Genomic DNA, 16448 nt, shown 5'->3' with positions numbered 1-16448 from the left:
AATTAGAATCATCTCGCACGTCCCCTCAAAGGAACAAATAGACTTTCCCCTTGTTCATGTGAGGAATATTGTGTTTCCTGTGTTGCTACATTGACAGCATTGGATGTTGGCTATGACATCGTGTAGTTACAGCTGAAGCATCAGTAGTGAATGTTTGGCTTTCTGCTAGGACTGAATTCTGAATAAATGTTTATGGTCTCCTTTACAGTTTGGTGAGCCTTTTTTGTGAGCTGCTGGATAATCTTGTTCTTCTGATGAAATGATAAATTATTTCCTGGGGCTAACGCTGGGGTGTCGTTATGTTGCATTTGGGGGTCCAAATTAACAAATCCTCTATACAATTGCAGTATAGGATGGTCCAATCTGTGCCTTTAGTCCCATTTCAATGGCAGTATATGTCTGTAATCTGCAAGGAGAGGCAATTGGGAGAATCAGATACGTACCCAATGGAATAGAAAACTTGATTCCTGACAGCCAATTAAGTTCCAGGCAGTAATGTATACTGTAGAGTAGTGGCAAATGCTTCCCAGCTAGAAAGAATCCAGCAAGGATCAAATGATTGGCTCACTGCATGCTCGGTTTCATCGACGTTTGCTTGCTAGTTAATTAGAAAGCACCTCCTTTCTAATCTGTGTTTCCATATCAAAATGTTGATTGGAATTAACAACGTAGCATCAAAGCATCCAGTTTGGTTGGTTGGAGACAGAGGAGACTCTTCACTAATTCGTTATTACAGAACAGCAGTAGTATTAGTTTCTCCGTATGCTAAGAGGGTCATTAGACTCATGACTCACGAGTTCATACTTCAGATTTGATGTGTGAAAAAACTAGTGAGATCTACACATGCAGGTCCGGAAGATAAGGCTATGATTCAGTCAAGTGGAGTTATATTTTCAGCAAGAACATGTACAGAGCCACCTTGCAACGGCTAATCTGCTACTGATTCAGGCCACTGGTGTGAGACTGTGAGTAAGTGACTGAATGAGAGTAGCGACTGCGATGCACATGCTGCGATCGTGTTTGGTAGAGCTCATGTCCTGACAAGATTCTTCGATGTTAAACGACTCTTGCCGGTCAGAATTTTGACCTCAGGGTAAGGAATCAATCTTTATAATACAGTTTGGATCGGGAGCCAATCCGATAAAATATACTGTACATCCGTTTAACAACTGAATGCCTACAGAAGAAATGTCCTGATGTCCTATGGTTGGTTATCATGTACTAATTTAATATCTACTGAATATACAGAAAGCAGTAGTCACACGTATTTTCGTTGTCTAACCCTCACATCGTTTCGCATAGAGCTGATCATAACCGACTAAAAATATTTTATAGAAATACTTTTATATATGTCTTATTAGTAACTTTAAAGCCAACGTAAAATATAAACTACGATAAAAAATCAAAATTAATTTTAAAATTAAGATTTAAAATTTAAATTTTAGGTGTGGCTGATAAGACAAGGAGTAAAGAACAAACCGAAGAAGGCAGCTCACTGTTACATGTACACTGAACATGTAACAGTGTTCAGGTTGTCAAGAATGCTGAATCCAAAGACAGTATGAACGGCTTCTGCAAAACTGCCTCTCCTGCAGGTTGCAGCCTTGCTGTTCCATGGGTCCCCGTAATCTTCTTCTGCAGTACAGCTAGCGATCGATGCCTTTGATAAAAACTGTGAGCTAGCTAGCCAGGCCAGCCATTTTCCTTTAGAGCAGAGCAGCAGCTTGCCTGAACTTTCTGGTTCAGAGAACATGATCATCAAGCTATCAAGAAACGCTTTTACGAGATTATTAGGCTCTTAGCACATGACAAAAGCGCCAAATGCGCGTTGGTTTTGCCGGCTTGTGCAAAGGCGTATCCGGGGTTGCGACCACGAGATGCATGTTTGTTCACATTTGGGTCAGAATGGGGGCCACGCCGGCGGCGGCGAGGTCATGAACTTGCCGGCTTTCCGCCGCCGCGAACTGGGCGCGCTTCGCCGTTGGCCCGGCCGCCGAGGGACTCTGATCCGGCGTGTGAACTGCCGGGGCGGCTGGGCTGACCACGGCCCATACCCTGTTGGGCTGTATCTATCTGATGGGCCCTCGTGAGTTATGGCCTGCTCTTATCTGATGGGCCGTGCCCGTTTGTGCAAACTGCATCCTGTTTGAAGCAGTTTGACTAGAGTCAACATAATCTGAACTTTAGGAGTGAATCGAATATATCCTGTAAATGGAATAATATGGGCCAATGTTTATATCCCTGTTTGAGATAGTTGAAATTGATGGACAATTTAATTTATGTGATATGTTTAAGGGTATAAACGAATAAACTAACTACTATGTTATTTTAAAAAATATTTCAAGAAAATTTTTGCACGAATCACGCTATTTAAGTACTTGGGAAAAGTGAAAACAAAAATCCAGAATAAAGAAAAGAACAGTCAATCAAGAAGTTATGTGTACAAAAAATATTGTTGAATCTGAACAAAATGGTGGCGGTGAGCCAGTAAAAGGTGAACAAACAAATACAAGCTGAAACCGAGAGAAGAAGATTAATCGAGGAGAAAGTCATGGATGAAGCAATGAATTCAATCCGTCGATCGTGCCGCGCTCGATCTTGCGTGCAAATTCGCTCATCGCGATCATGTCCTGACCCGCCGGCAGTTGTCGCGGACCTTGCCGGCGTAGCCGCCGCGGAGGCCGCCCATCTTGACCATGGCGGCGGCGAAGCTGCTCGTGAACAGCGCCTGGTTGCCCCTGAGCTGGGTGACCCTCGCCAAGGTCCTGGGCGAGTTGAGCGCGGCGTCGGACTCGAGCACGGTGCGGTTGGCGAGCACGTTGGCGTAGTAGCTGGTGTCGAAGCCGTACTCGCTGCCGGCGTCGAGGGCGGCGACGTTGTTGGACTTGTAGTTGCACTGCTTCCTCAGCGCGTTCCGGAACGCGGCGTCCATGCCCTTGTCGCCGTCGCTCGTCAGCCTGTACCCGAACGTGCCGCACCTGGCGACGCCGAGCGTGTGCGCGCCGGAGAGCACCACCATGTCGTCCACGGTCAGGCCCTTGCTGGTGAAGTACCGCGCCAGCTGGTCCACGTTCCGCTGCTTCGGCGGCGGGAGGTCGCCGGTCATGCTCGCCCGCGACACCGTCCCGTCCGGCCTCCCGCCGGGCACCTCGTACTTGTAGCCGCCGGTCTGCACGCCATCAAATGCCAGCCGGCGATGAGAAAGAATGTGATTACAACTGAGCTGCGTGAGTAGGCGAGGATGTCGGCGTGTGGACGACGTGCTCTCTCACCATGACCCTGACGCTGTCGCGGGCGGCGTAGGCGAGGATGTCGGCGCACGACACCGTCTGCTTGCACGTCGCCTCCAACCTCGCCTTCACCCTGTCGACGACGTCGTAGCCTCGCAGGCTCAGGTTCGGCTGCGCGTTCTTCTCCGCCTGCCCGTCGCTCGCCTCCAGCAACACCGACCCGTCGCAACCCTGAAAATCAAACCGGCGTTACATCAACTCGGCGACGACCGGGGACGCCATTGCTAGCTTAGCTTACGTTGACGAAGCAGTCGTGGAAGTGGAGGCGGAGGAGGCTGGCCGGCATGCTCCGGTCGGCGTTCCACGCCTTCTGGACCTCGTCGAACACGATGGACTCGGCGGCGGGGCACTTCTGGGCGTAGTACTTGTACACGAGCGTCTGCGCGTCGGCGTGCAGGAGCATGCCGGCGACGGCGGCGACCAGCCACAGCGCGGCCGTGGCTCCCCTCTTCATCGCCATCACCGCGCTCGGCTAGGTAGCTTGTGATTGATTGATGCGAATGCAAATGTGATTTTCTCGCCGCTGGCTGGTGCAACGACGAACAGCTCGAGCGGTATATATATATATGCGAGGTGATCGATCATGTTTGCATTTGAGGCGAGCACGTATATATGCGTGATTTGACTAATCATGTGTAAGTTAATGGGAGCGAGGTCGATTAAGTCAAGAGGAAATAGTGGCAACTTTGTCCTTGAATCCGACGTGAGATTGTGTAACTGTGAACTGGCCGCGAATGATAATAAAATTGATTAGTGACGCTAACTCTCTGTCGGTTTGGACGTGCTTCCGTGTAAATTGTTGAGTGTTTGAATCTGCATTTCTTTGGTCCAATCATGATGGAACAGAGTAACATGCCCATGGCTATGGCTCTGTCCCTCTCCCTCTCTCTAAAAAAAAAGAGAAAGAGATATGCTACTAGCTTGACAGAAAAAAAAAAAGGACAATTGACAAAGAATTTCAACTCTGAGTAAACATTCTGAAAAATGTTATTTAGCAGTAATGTCCAACTTATATAGACATACATTGAGTAAGAGCAATTAAATTAGATGCTATGCTGTGATACAGTACAGATAATTAATCCAGTAGCAGCCTCCCTTGAACTGAAGTTGTATATAAGTAGTATCTCTGTTAACCGCTGATTATATCCTCGTAGACCTCCCTAACCTTTGCAAAGAAAGCTTCCCTGCAATTCAACACAATAGTTTGAGTTAGGACTCACATCTGTCAAGCCTTTGCACTTTGCAGGTTGGATAAAATAGTTGTGCTTGATGACGTACCTGTCAGGCTTGAACAGCAGGTTCCGGTATGCAAACCACTGCATCAGAAGCAACATATTATCAAGAGATGGAACTCGACGGAAAAATGACAGCAATGAACTAAGTAAGAAAATTCAGACTTGAACAGTTCCCAAAGCAGTTGGTATAATGCAGCAGTAATCATACTTCTAGAAACAAAGTTTTTTGCTCTGACGTGTATCTTACTCCCTCCGTCCGATTTTTACATTTTGCTTTTACTGTTTGACCATTCATCTTATTAAAAAAAATTTAGATTTATTATCCAAAGTACTTTAAATATAACCTTTTGTTTTTTTTTTATATTTGTACAAATTTTTTGAATAAAACGAGTGGTCAAACAATACAAACAAAATATCAAAATCTCTTGTATTAGGGGATGGAGGGAGTAGTTCTTACCCCGCTGTAGCCAATGCCAACAGCTTCCATGAGACCAGGAACGATAGGAAGCCTGTCAATTGCCTGCAAGGCAATCAAGCAAAAACCCAAGTTAATCACTGTATACCTACACAATTCACAATTAAGAAAGAAAGAAAGAAATGCAAGTGTGAGCATGTTTTTGAGTGCCGACCGATACAACTCCGCCGGCGCTCCACATCCCGAGCGACGCAGCGACCGCCAGCGTCGTCACCGCGTACTTGTCCTCAATCCTGTCCCACTGCACGCAACAATGGTATATACAAAGCGATTGGTGACACGTAATTTCAGCTGAGAGTGTGTTTGTGTATATCTACCTCTTGTTTGAGGGCGTTGATGAACTCGGTGATCTCCGCGTTGGCGGCGAGCGGCGCCGCCGGCGCCTCCCCCGCCGCCATGGCCACCACGTTCCTCGCCAGCCTCTTGCCTGCAAATTAAAACGCCACTTCGGACGTATCAGCACAACGACGCTGTGCCTACTATCAGCAGTGAGCAAGCAGCTGTACTACTGGTCGTCGGTGGTGACTCACAGAAGGACGCGACACGGGGCTGGCCGTGGGAGGCGAGGCCGGGCAATAATGGCGGAAGCGCGGGGAGGCCGAGGCCGACGGAGCGCTTCGCCGGCTTCACCTCGGCCGCCGCCGCCGTCGTCGCCGCCGCGGCGGCCGGGGTGGTGGTCGCGACGGTCGGTGTCATACTATACTGTACCTTGTACAAACCGTGCGTGCGTCGCAGCTAGCTAAGCTCTCTGCACGTAGTACGATCGATCGGTCGATCGGTGTCGTCAATCTGCTGGTAGTAATAGCGGCCGCGAGATGGGAGTGGGACGGACGGCGTACGGGCGGACGATGGGGGTGGAGGGATCGGAGGCCGGCGGCTTGGATAAAAGTGGGGATGGGTGGGATGGGTACCACACGTTGCGGGCGGGAAACTGATAAGATGAGGTTTGGGCATTTGTATGGCCTTGGATCATGCTATACTCCCGTTTTATTGCAGATCATCCAAACTGTTTCCGAGATGGTTGATCCATGGAGAGTACGTGTCACCTCACCTATAATCCCTTTTTCTTTTTTGGATAATGACCTCTCTCTAATCCATTACATACATCATTGCAAACGGCCAAACGCCACACAAGAACGTTCAGTGTGGGCACACGTACTTGCATTTGCTTGATGGATATGGATAGATGTGTCCTGAGGTAGAATTAGCAAACCTAATCGAGGATATGTATGCACAGAAAGTTTCTTTTTCTCTAAAATAAAGGGTTGTGTGTCTTATATGGGTCAATTTGACGTTGCCACAACGATAGAATTTTCAATATACTCGGGAGTTTATAAGATTATTGGTCTCTGGAAGCTGGTCACAGACTCCCAAAACTGGACCTCAAGCTGATGCGGCCACTCCCAGCGGTAGGCCCATGAACCGCGGCTGACATCTCAGGCCCAATTCACCCTCTGCTTCGGCTTCATGGGCTCGGCTGCTTCGCCTCCTGAAAAGCCCACCATAAGCTCACTAGGCCTGCAGGTTTGAGTGGGCTGGGGAAACGAGGTGGGCCCCCCGTTCTGGAGGAGAACCAGTTCGGCCCATGACATGCATGGGCTCTATCACCCGAGATGTACCGTTTTGGGCCTGCCCCACAATTAACCCACCTACACAACTGAACAAATCTTCGTGACTGCTTTCCCATTTCCAAGAATCATGAAAAAAGAGTTTTTTTTTTTTAGAAATCACCGTAGGGGAGAGGTTCCCCACCTGAATCTTCCATTGAAAGGAGTAGTAAGCTTGGGGTTACAAGGTTACATGAGCGTGGGCATTGCCAGCAGCGAGCCACTACAGATGAGTAGTTAGGGGCGTTGTAGAACATTTTTCCACGCTAGAACCACAATCCTATCGGAGCGCTTAATTCTTTCAGCCCATAGGGTCGCATCGTCAATACAACGTCGCAGTAATCGATGGAGACAGGGTTGTAGATGTCTGAAGACCATATCATATATGTGATTCCACAAACCCCAAAAGCATAGCAGGAAAAAGGATCGGAAGTGGGCAACAGGTATGTTAGACGGGGGCGTGATATTTGCCGAGTCCCGCAGATCCGTAGTAGGAACAGACGGCCTTATCTTTTCACTTATGCTTATATTTATCAGCCAAAATTTCAATTTTCAACCTCAAATTTAGAGTTAATTTTGAGGCTTTTTTCATCGAAATTTATTTTTTAGCTTTTACTTTTAGATCGCTAAGAACACATAAATAAAGTTTTTATTCATAAATTATTTTCCATTTGTAAATATGTCGTTTCGCTTATTCCGGGAATAAGCGAAACGATAGAGTATGATAAAGACTGATATTGAAAAGGAGTTCTACAACCACAAAGGATGCCATTCCCTTTGCAAGTAAAAAAAGGAATACAGAGTTACAGACACTGAAAGTTGTTCCACAAAAAGAAAGATACTAAGAGACCCTCCTAATATCCAAAACCAGGGACAAAAAACCAACTGATTAGGACCTTCAACACAATCCACACTTCCCTATGATGGCTATTAACGAAATCTCTTTGTGCTCTCTTTTTCCTTATAAGTGAAGCTAGGAATGGAGGCCGCTGAGGAATTTAGTGTCCAATTAACAGAGAGCAAATAGGCATCCAAGAGAGAACTCAAACTTAATTCGGAGGTGGTCAGGGTCACAGTGTGTAGTGTTCGCCTCACGGTTTTAATGTCGACTCGTAGAGTGAGCTTGCGATGAGCTAAGTCCTGAACAGCTCGAGGCAGTGCTCCTGGTCAAGGTTCCTGCTCCAGAACTTCTTGTAGTACTCGTCGTAGGTGTAGTTCCGGTACACCGCCGGCGAGTCGTCGGTGATGAGCTTCTTGGCCGGGCCGAGCTCCACGCTGTTGCACGGGCACAGGAACGACGCCACCGACATCCTCTCCCTGTCGGAGTTCACCACCGCCCGGTGCCACACGCTCCTGTACTTCCCGTTGCTCAGCGCCTGACAGAACCAGCAGCAATTTAATGTTCAGAGTTCAGAGTTTCAGACATCAACACGTTCTACATGCAGCTTTACTGAAAGATTCTCAGCCCTCTTATGAAACAAATTGAGAAGTGGAGGAATTTGAAGAATTTGCATCATATTAGGATTTTTCTTACAGAGACCTCTAGATCAAAGGGTTCAACCTTCGCCGTGTTTAGTTCTAAACTTTTTCTTCAAACTTCCAACTTTTCCATCACATCAAAACTTTCCTACACACAAACTTCCAACTTTTCCGTCACATCGTTCCAATTTCAACCAAACTTCTAATTTTGGTGTGAACTAAACACAGCCCTTATAAAATGGAGCAATCCATGAAAAATTTGGAAGAAATAAATCATGAGGTTCTACCTCATGTTTCCTAAGACTTGAAAATTTCTTGTGTTCTTCCTATGTGTCATCGAAATGTTAGTTCTAAAACTTTTTTGTGTTATTAATCGTCACTTTATTGCTACGTTTTTTCTGTCTAAGTGTTTTTGCAATCTTAGATATGAAAAGAGGCCTAAGATGATCTGAGAGGAATGGTCACCTGAAGTTGGTCGCCAATGTTGATGACGAGAGCACCGGGTTGCGGGTTGACGGCAATCCACTTGCCGTCGTTGAGGACCTGCAGGCCGGCGACCTGGTCGTCCATGAGGAGGATGGTGAGGGCGTTGGGGTCGGTGTGCGCGGGGAGGCCATAGGTGAGCTCCGGCTCCGGGCACTGTGGGTAGTAGTTCACCGCCATGTGCTGCTCCTGCTCCCCCAACGTCTCCCTCATGTATCCTCCCTCCAGTCCAAGGCTCTCCGATATCGCCTCGTATAGCCTGAACCCTAGCTCTCTTACCTCTGTGCAGTACGTGCCGATGATCTCCCTGCAATGTCATCACGAATTCGATCAGTCGCTTGATCAATTAAGTACTTCATCCGTCCTAAAATATAAAAACCTAATACTATGATTAGATACCACAAGTACTACTTTGTCATACTACTATATTTTGGAGTTGAGGGATACTCTCTCGTCTCATAAAAAAATCAACCAAGTATCGGATGTGATACATTCTAATACTATAAATCTAGACAAATCTATATCCGGTACCAGGTTATTTTTTTATGGGACGAAGGAATAAGTAATAATTATATTGAAAATTCTCTGTATTGAAGTGAGGTATGTTTGGACAAGTTAAGAAGCCAAGAACAGCACCTGTCATCACTGAAAACTGAATGGGCCTGCAGAGTACAGACAGACATGGATAGATTTTGGACAAGTAGTACGTTATCTTGAAAAAATATTTCTGCACGTGGTTGATCACGTTGTGGTTATCCTTGTATATTCTCACTTGTTCACATGTGGCCATGCATGTGCTTCTTGGTTTCTTAATCAAAAGATGTGGCCGCTGTTACAACCCCTGTAACCTTTGGATTCTGATTCCAATTCCAGAGATTGCAACGGGGCATTGTCTTCGATGTCAGTGTCGCATGCTCTGATTTCTTTAGGCGATTACATTAAACATTTGTGAGAGCATCAAGCAACTAACTACCTTGTTTTTCTTGCACGGTGCACGCAACTAACAACTACCTGCGCACATGGTGGAACCATGGCCACGCACAGTGCAGAATATATGGTCATTAGCTAGATGCTGAACTCTTATTCTAATATATTAACGTGGAGAGCTTTTACTCCCTCGGTCCCATAAAAAATGAATCTAGAACCAGATATGATATATTATAGTACTATGAATCTAGACATATGTATGTCCAAATTTGTAGTACTAGGATGTGTCATATCCGGTATTAGGTTGGTTTTTTATAGGACAGAGGGAGTACGTGTTAAAGAAAACAAGATTTGGAGAGGGACGTCCTTCCAAACATTTTCTAAGAAGAAATTGTGAGCGTGTTAAAGATTGAACACGAGACCACAAGATTAAAACCACACACTCTTTGACACTGCACTATCAAGTATATCTCTTAAGCTTTTACGTGTTTACGGGAAAAAAATCAAATTGATATAGACTATGAGACGACGTTCCTGAATCACGTGGTTTTGTTTGCCACCTTTGATGGCTCGTTTCTCTTGTTTCTTTCTTGGCTTCAGGTATCTATCTGCGTTTGTGCGCGCTAAATGTTCAGAGAAGCAAAGGGGAGCATATCTCTTAGGTTTTAGCTAGGTGATTCAGTGACTGCACATTCTTGAAAAGCTCCACCGTACGTGTAACATCAAGGATCGTTTTGTTGTTATGCATGCCAATCTCAGTCCTTATCAAAGTAGATGTATTCGAGAGCAAATTGCTCACTCTGACTTGTGAAAAAAAAAAGAGTAAAGTTCATTACCGGTCCCTAAACTTGTACCGCTGTATTATTCCGGTACCTAAACTCGCAAATCAACCGTTCAAGTTCTCAAACTTGTTTGACTGGGTCATCCCGGTCCCTAAACTTGCAGATCACTCGTTTAGGTCCTCTAACTTGTTTAGTTGTGTCACCCCGGTCCCTAAACTTGGATTTGAATATCATCTGGGTCAAATAGGACGGTCTAAAGACTTTATATTTAAAAATAATTCATAACTTTTTAATGTGAACTCTAATGAAGATAAACATTATATCAAATTTGTAGCCCTTGACACGGTCTACAACTTTGTAGTTGAATTTTTTTTTATTTTAAGTCATTTTTTGTCCCAAAATGCAATTTTAAAATTAAAATTTCAAAATCTATAAACATGCAACAATATTTTGGGACCCTAAACAGTTTTAATTCAAAAACTTTCCAACTAAAAAGTTGTAGGTCGCATCGAGAGCTACAATTTTGATATAAAGTTTGTCTTCATTAGAGTTCACATGAAAAAGTTATAAATTATTTTTTTGATATAAAGTCTCTAGACCGTCCTGTTTAGGGACCGGTGTGACACAACTGAACAAGTTGGAGGACCTAAACGAGTGATCTGCAAGTTTAGGGACCAGAATGACACAGTCGAACAAGTTTGAGGACCTGAACGGTCGATTTGCGAGTTTAGTAACCGGGATGACACAACGGTACAAGTTTAGAGACCGGTGATGGACTTTACTTAAAAAAAAAAATACATAGTGGAAGGTGACACGGAGCATGAAGCTTAGAAGCTAGCGTGATAAGCATTGCAATTTCCAAATGTTATCAATTTCATTTCGGTACCGGCCGAAATGGCTGGAATTTGGAATTATGGCACCTACCAATTCCAGTTCTAATACCAGCCAATTCCAGCAGTTGCGGTCCAGGTTGAGCCTAGGTTGTTCTTTTACTTTTCCAACTATTAGTGGTCCCTACTTCAAATTATCCTGCCAATTTGATATATGTGGTATTCGATCCTATTGCTATATATGGTTACAAAGTAAAATTCAGTGAAATTATAAATCTATGTTACTTTTATTAAGCTCTGGAACAGTACAATAGTTTCAATCCCATCAGAATCTTTTTCCAATTAACAATATTGTAGGGATGTAAGGGGCCCGAGCAAGCGGTGTTTTATTTTCTTCCGGTTATTACAATTGTAGTTGATTTTTTCTTTCAAACTTTATAGTAGCAAGTAGTAAATAAACTATAAGACAGTTTTTTATACAGGCAGTGGGTTGCCCGCTTGCATTCCTACATTCTGTCATGACCTCCCAAGTAGAATTTGACAAGATTGATGATATCCTTTGTCGCATATCTTGTTATTTGTGAACTTGTGATATGTGAATAGACTGACTGACTTGAGGATTGATCTTATGTCTGTGTAATAGACCGGCCAAACCTTTATTTATGCTTCATCCTCTCTAATGCGTCATGTTTTAAATGATAGCAAACCATTTACCTTTTGAAAATGTTTGCTAACGTGCAACTACAAAAGGAAATGGTGTAGAGTGTGTTCGGAACTCCAAGCTCCCAACTCCCTTGCTTCATTTTCCGTGCGCATGTTTTTCAAACGGTTAAACGGTGTGTCTTTTTTAAAAATTTTCTGTAAGAAAGCTGCTTTAAAAAATCATATTGATCTATTTTTTAAAAAAATTAGCAAATAATTAATTAATCACGTGCTAATGGACGCTCTGTTTTAAATACTTTTAAATTTTTTTACACTTTTAAATATACGAGTAAAATTAAATATGTGATAGTTGTGATTGATTGAGATGAGTGAAATTAAATAGGCAGATAATTTATTATATTCCGATATAGATTTTTAACGCTAAAAGTTGCTCCTATATGCTACTCCTATATTTTAGAACTAAGGGAGTAGAAATGGTCCAAAAATAAATTAATCGCAGTCAATTTCAAACGTGTTTTAGCAGTAACCGATACTGAATGGCGAATGGCAAGCATGAATGCAGTAACTAAATGTGTAGGAGAGCTGAGACAAAATAGAAATTTGTACTTGAAGGAGGGCGGATTGGAGGGCCAGTCGGGGACGAACTGGTGGAGAGGATAGCAGTGGAGGCGGAGGTAATCGCGCCAGTTGTGCACCGTCTCCTTGCGCACGTTGAAGCTCGTCGACAGCCGTATCTTCTTGGCCGGATCGTCGGAGTAGAGCTTCGCCTTCTCCTCCGCCGGCAGCCGGAAGAACTCGCGGCCCACCTCCATGACCGACGCGATCAGCGCCGCATCGATGCCATGGTTCACCACCTGGAATCACACGCGGGGATTTTGATCAGCTCGTCGTCAGCTTAGCTGCAATTTCTGCAGATTGTTGAGAGGAATTCGTGTTGATGATGATGATACCTGGAAGAAGCCGTGGGTGCGGCAGGCGTCGCCGACGGCGGAGACGACGGCGGCGCGGTCGGGGGAGGCGAGGTCGACGACGGGGATGCGGGCGTCGGAGACGACGAGGTCGAGGCGCGGGCGCTGCGACTCCGGGCGGACGTACTTCCCCGGCATCGTGTCGTGCACGGCCGTCGACAGCAGCTGGTGCTGCTGCTCCGCCTCCGCCGCCATGTTCACGACGGCGACGGCGACGACGACGTCGGAGGAGAAGAGGACGACAACAACGGCGGCGCGTGTGTGCAACGACGACTGTGGCGTGTGCGGCGACCGTCCGGCGACATGGCTCACCGGGAGGCGATCCCCGAGCTGGTCTTATAGCGGAAGGAGGAGGAGAAGGGATCGAAGCAGACGTGGCGAGAGGGTGAGGAGTAGTTGACTACTGTGAAGGCCTTCGAGTCGTTGGCTGCTTGCGTGCGTCACAGCCGCGTCCGCCCGTGACATCATTGTCTCGACTCTTCGCTCTCGTCAAACACCCAAATTAAACTCATCGATCAGCTAGTGCACGCAAGAAAGGCGAGAAGAATACTCTGTTCTGTTCGTTCCTTGGGCATGTGTCGGTGCTGGTGGTGGTGCTCTGTTCCTGGCTGCACAACGCGATCTGCGGCCATGTGTGTTCGACCGCGCGCGCGCGCAGGCAGAATCCGAAGCTCTGCAGGACGACAGAGTGTTTTGGTGGTAGCGTACGCGTGTGTGTGCGCCGTGTGTGGTGACGCTGCGGTTGGGGTTTGGGGTTTGTGGTTTGTTTTTGTAAAAAGCCAGATCTGATGGGTGTACAGGGGCTACAGTGTACTGGACCGTGATCTCTTCGCAGGATCGAAGATCGATCGAGCAGCTAAAAGTGGGGCGAGGAGAAGGTTTCAGATCTACTGTAGGTGTACAAGCGCAGCCCTGGACAGCGAATCCAGAGACAACCACAAGGACACAGGTGCGCATGCCGTGTCGTTGCCTCATCGTCATTTTATCTCTACCTTATTTTTTTAAAAAAAGAAACCCAGTAATCTAGGATTTAAATTTAGATAGACGGGTTCCACTGCAAGAATGTAACCATGTGAGTTACGTTCACTTTGCTATCTTTGCGTTATTTCTGTTCATGGGTTTTTTTCAATCTTACATTCCAAAAATGGTCTAAAAGTTCATCTGAGAGGAATAGTCACCTGGAGCTGGTCGCCGATGTTGATGACGAGAGTGTTGGGCTGCAGAGATTAACGGCAATCCATTTGCCGTTATTGAGGGTCTACAGATGGGCGACCTGGTCATCCATGAGGAGGATGGTGAGGGTGTTGGGGTCGGTGTGCATGGGGAGACCATAGTGAGCTCTGGCTTTGAGCACCGCGGATAATGTTTACTGCCATGTGCTACTCCTGGCTCCTTAGGTAGTGTTTGATTGGAAGGATGGGATGGGATGAACCCACTTTTAGGGGTGTTTAGTTTAGGGGTAAGTGGGATGGGTTGGTCCTTGGAGAGAAATATTCCTCTCTGATCTAGGACCAATCCATCCGGGAAAAAGGGCCAGACGAGCTCATCCCACTTAGGACGAGCACACGGTGTGAGCTCGTCCGCACCCGCCACCACCTCCGCATCCGCCAGCGCTCGTCCACGCCCGCTGCCATCTCCGCGAGCGACCGCCACTCCTCTCAGATCCGGGAGCCACCTCGCCTCCGCGACCACCGTCACTCGTCCACGACCCGTCTCTCCTCCGCAAGTGACCGCCGTCACTCGTCCGCTCGCGCCGATGAGCTCCTCCGCCCCCACGCTCGCCGCTCGCTGTGCCCTAGCTATTGGGAGCTAGATGGCACTAACGGTAGTGCAAAGCTGTTTATCCCATCCTACCTCAATCCCTTCTACCAAACAAAAATATATAACCATTACATACTATAAACCAAACAGACAATTGAAACCATCCCATCCAAAAAAAACTAGGATAGGTCTAACCCATCCCACTTAGGGACACACGCTTAGGGACTCCCTCATGTAGCCTCCATCCAGCCCAAGGCTCTCCAAAATGGACTCGTACAGTCTGAACGCCAACGTCCCTCACCTCTCTACGTATTTTGTTCAAAACACATAACACATGTACATGTTCTCTGTTGGGTTGTTCTATGGTACTCGTACCAGAGAAGAAGAAAGAAGAAAGAAAACGTGACAGAGATAACATGGTTCTAATTTCACAAAAGCTCAGTGACACCCAATCGATACCACAAATAATAATGGTATTTCTTTCCCAATTGGCAAATTTATAATGGCATCGATGTAATAACTATTTTTTTAAAAAAAATAGGCTCTACATGCAGAGGCTAAGAGTAAATATCAAAATATGTAATTTTCGTATAGTTCCTCCCGTGAATGTATCTGTATATGCATAATTATGTTCAGCCTGTAAGTGTAATTGTGAGATATATATACATACATACTCCCTCTGTCTTCTAATATAAGGGATTTTGACATTTTGCTTATACTGTTTGATCACTCGTCTTATTCAAAAAATTTGTGCAAATATAAAAAGTAAAAATTTGTGCTTAAAGTACTTTGGATAATAAAGTAAGTCATAAATAAAATAAATAATAATTCCAAAAATTTTTGAATAAGACGAATGGTCAAACAGTATAAGAGAAATATCAAACCTTTATACTAGGGGATAGAGGGAGTATATAATATAGTAATTTCAAGAAGAAACTACCAATCTACTCATGGTCCACATAGATTGAAAACGAAAAATGTGTATGCAATTAATTAAAGCCTAGGGGCATATGGATGGAGCAAAACTTAATGACATGGAAAGAAAAATGTGAAAACTAAGGGGGCAGAAAATATATTTGTCTTAAAGCTTAATTGAATTGATGCTCCAAGACCAACTAGACCTCACTAACTTCCCCCATTTCCTTTTTAGAAGTTTCCTCTGTCTCACATTTTCCTCATGTGGGATTATCTTCGGCTTCTGATAGAGCCAGTTCATCCTCTTTCTCACATGAAGACACCTTTACAATGGTTTCTATTGGTGGTAAAAGTAATCTTGATTTGTTCACCCTTTTTTACATATTGATCATGCATATCTTCTTATATTACCACCTCAACCAATAGCACTAGAATATTTTCACTGTTAGTAGAACTCATAAATCAACAGTTAAGATTTGCTAAAAATAAATGGTAGTAGAATAGTACCAACAGAGACCACCCTAAAGATACTCAACCATTATATTATCAAGTGCATGTGCCAACTAATTAAAAAAAACTTAGACCGAGTTATAATCAGCTTAACGGTTTAGCTACTTCCTCGTTTTTAGCGAGTATATATGTTCACCAGCTGAAGTGTATATACTAAAAAACTTACTGTGCAGAAGTTTTTTTAAAAAGGAAATCAATAAACCCATTTATTAAGTTTGTAATAGTTTTATTTTAAAGAAACCCAGTACAAATGTAGATGCTCACACACATGCACACTCACCCTACCTATCTCTAGGAGTATGTTCAGAAAATTGGACCGGTATATCTTGAGATTGACGAAGTCACCACTGACGCCTCGCTGTCAATAAGTACGTCACCTACCACTGAAAGAATAATTAGCCGTAAATACGAGCATATGTGTTAAGTCTATAACTTAAATCTGGGTGAGTTGGTTCCACCGCATGGAACCTAACCAGTTAAGCTACACTTACTTCACAAGTTTGTAATAGTTAATACTTAATTA

At 45.0% G+C, this 16448-nt stretch overlaps 3 protein-coding genes across 3 annotated transcripts; all 3 read right to left on the bottom strand.

The window, feature by feature from the left end:
• Nucleotides 1-2407: 2407 nt before the first annotated feature.
• Nucleotides 2408-3870, bottom strand: LOC136351114 (peroxidase 5-like). The gene is made up of 3 exons (XM_015757606.3): nt 3529-3870; nt 3273-3461; nt 2408-3169 (listed from the first exon to the last, which is right to left on the bottom strand). The coding sequence occupies exons 1-3, from the start codon at nt 3748-3750 to the stop codon at nt 2624-2626; spliced, it is 957 nt and encodes a 318-aa protein (XP_015613092.1). The 5' UTR covers nt 3751-3870; the 3' UTR covers nt 2408-2623.
• A 376-nt stretch (nt 3871-4246) lies between these two features.
• On the bottom strand, nt 4247-5952 carry LOC4349239 (protein CURVATURE THYLAKOID 1B, chloroplastic). Its single transcript, XM_015757607.3, has 6 exons — nt 5531-5952; nt 5318-5427; nt 5155-5241; nt 4983-5045; nt 4569-4606; nt 4247-4474 (listed from the first exon to the last, which is right to left on the bottom strand). Exons 1-6 carry the CDS (start codon nt 5694-5696, stop codon nt 4420-4422), a joined length of 519 nt encoding a protein of 172 aa, XP_015613093.1. The 5' UTR covers nt 5697-5952; the 3' UTR covers nt 4247-4419.
• A 1392-nt stretch (nt 5953-7344) lies between these two features.
• On the bottom strand, nt 7345-13467 carry LOC4349238 (flavanone 3-dioxygenase 2-like). The gene is made up of 4 exons (XM_015758985.3): nt 12722-13467; nt 12378-12625; nt 8552-8876; nt 7345-7983 (listed from the first exon to the last, which is right to left on the bottom strand). Exons 1-4 carry the CDS (start codon nt 12932-12934, stop codon nt 7741-7743), a joined length of 1029 nt encoding a protein of 342 aa, XP_015614471.1. The 5' UTR covers nt 12935-13467; the 3' UTR covers nt 7345-7740.
• Nucleotides 13468-16448: the final 2981 nt, after the last annotated feature.

This window comes from Oryza sativa, chromosome 10 (genome assembly GCF_034140825.1).
Source record: "Oryza sativa Japonica Group chromosome 10, ASM3414082v1".
NCBI classification, from domain to species: domain Eukaryota; kingdom Viridiplantae; phylum Streptophyta; class Magnoliopsida; order Poales; family Poaceae; genus Oryza; species Oryza sativa.
This window is presented reverse-complemented; position numbering and strand designations above follow the sequence as displayed.

Excerpts from the sequence above, each read along its gene's own strand:
- LOC136351114 (XM_015757606.3), bottom strand. The coding sequence starts at position 3,750 with ATGGCGATGAAGAGGGGAGCCACGGCCGCGCTGTGGCTGGTCGCCGCC. Across the intron at positions 3,462-3,528 it reads TCCACGACTGCTTCGTCAAC|GGTTGCGACGGGTCGGTGTT; the intron begins GTAAGCTAAGCT and ends TTTGATTTTCAG. Across the intron at positions 3,170-3,272 it reads GCGACAGCGTCAGGGTCATG|ACCGGCGGCTACAAGTACGA; the intron begins GTGAGAGAGCAC and ends GATGGCGTGCAG.
- LOC4349239 (XM_015757607.3), bottom strand. The coding sequence starts at position 5,696 with ATGACACCGACCGTCGCGACCACCACCCCGGCCGCCGCGGCGGCGACG. Across the intron at positions 5,046-5,154 it reads GCGCCGGCGGAGTTGTATCG|GCAATTGACAGGCTTCCTAT; the intron begins GTCGGCACTCAA and ends ATTGCCTTGCAG. Across the intron at positions 4,607-4,982 it reads TTGGCATTGGCTACAGCGGG|TGGTTTGCATACCGGAACCT; the intron begins GTAAGAACTACT and ends CTTCTGATGCAG.
- LOC4349238 (XM_015758985.3), bottom strand. The coding sequence starts at position 12,934 with ATGGCGGCGGAGGCGGAGCAGCAGCACCAGCTGCTGTCGACGGCCGTG. Across the intron at positions 12,626-12,721 it reads GCACCCACGGCTTCTTCCAG|GTGGTGAACCATGGCATCGA; the intron begins GTATCATCATCA and ends GTGTGATTCCAG. Across the intron at positions 8,877-12,377 it reads TCCAATCCGCCCTCCTTCAA|GGAGATCATCGGCACGTACT; the intron begins GTACAAATTTCT and ends ATGACATTGCAG.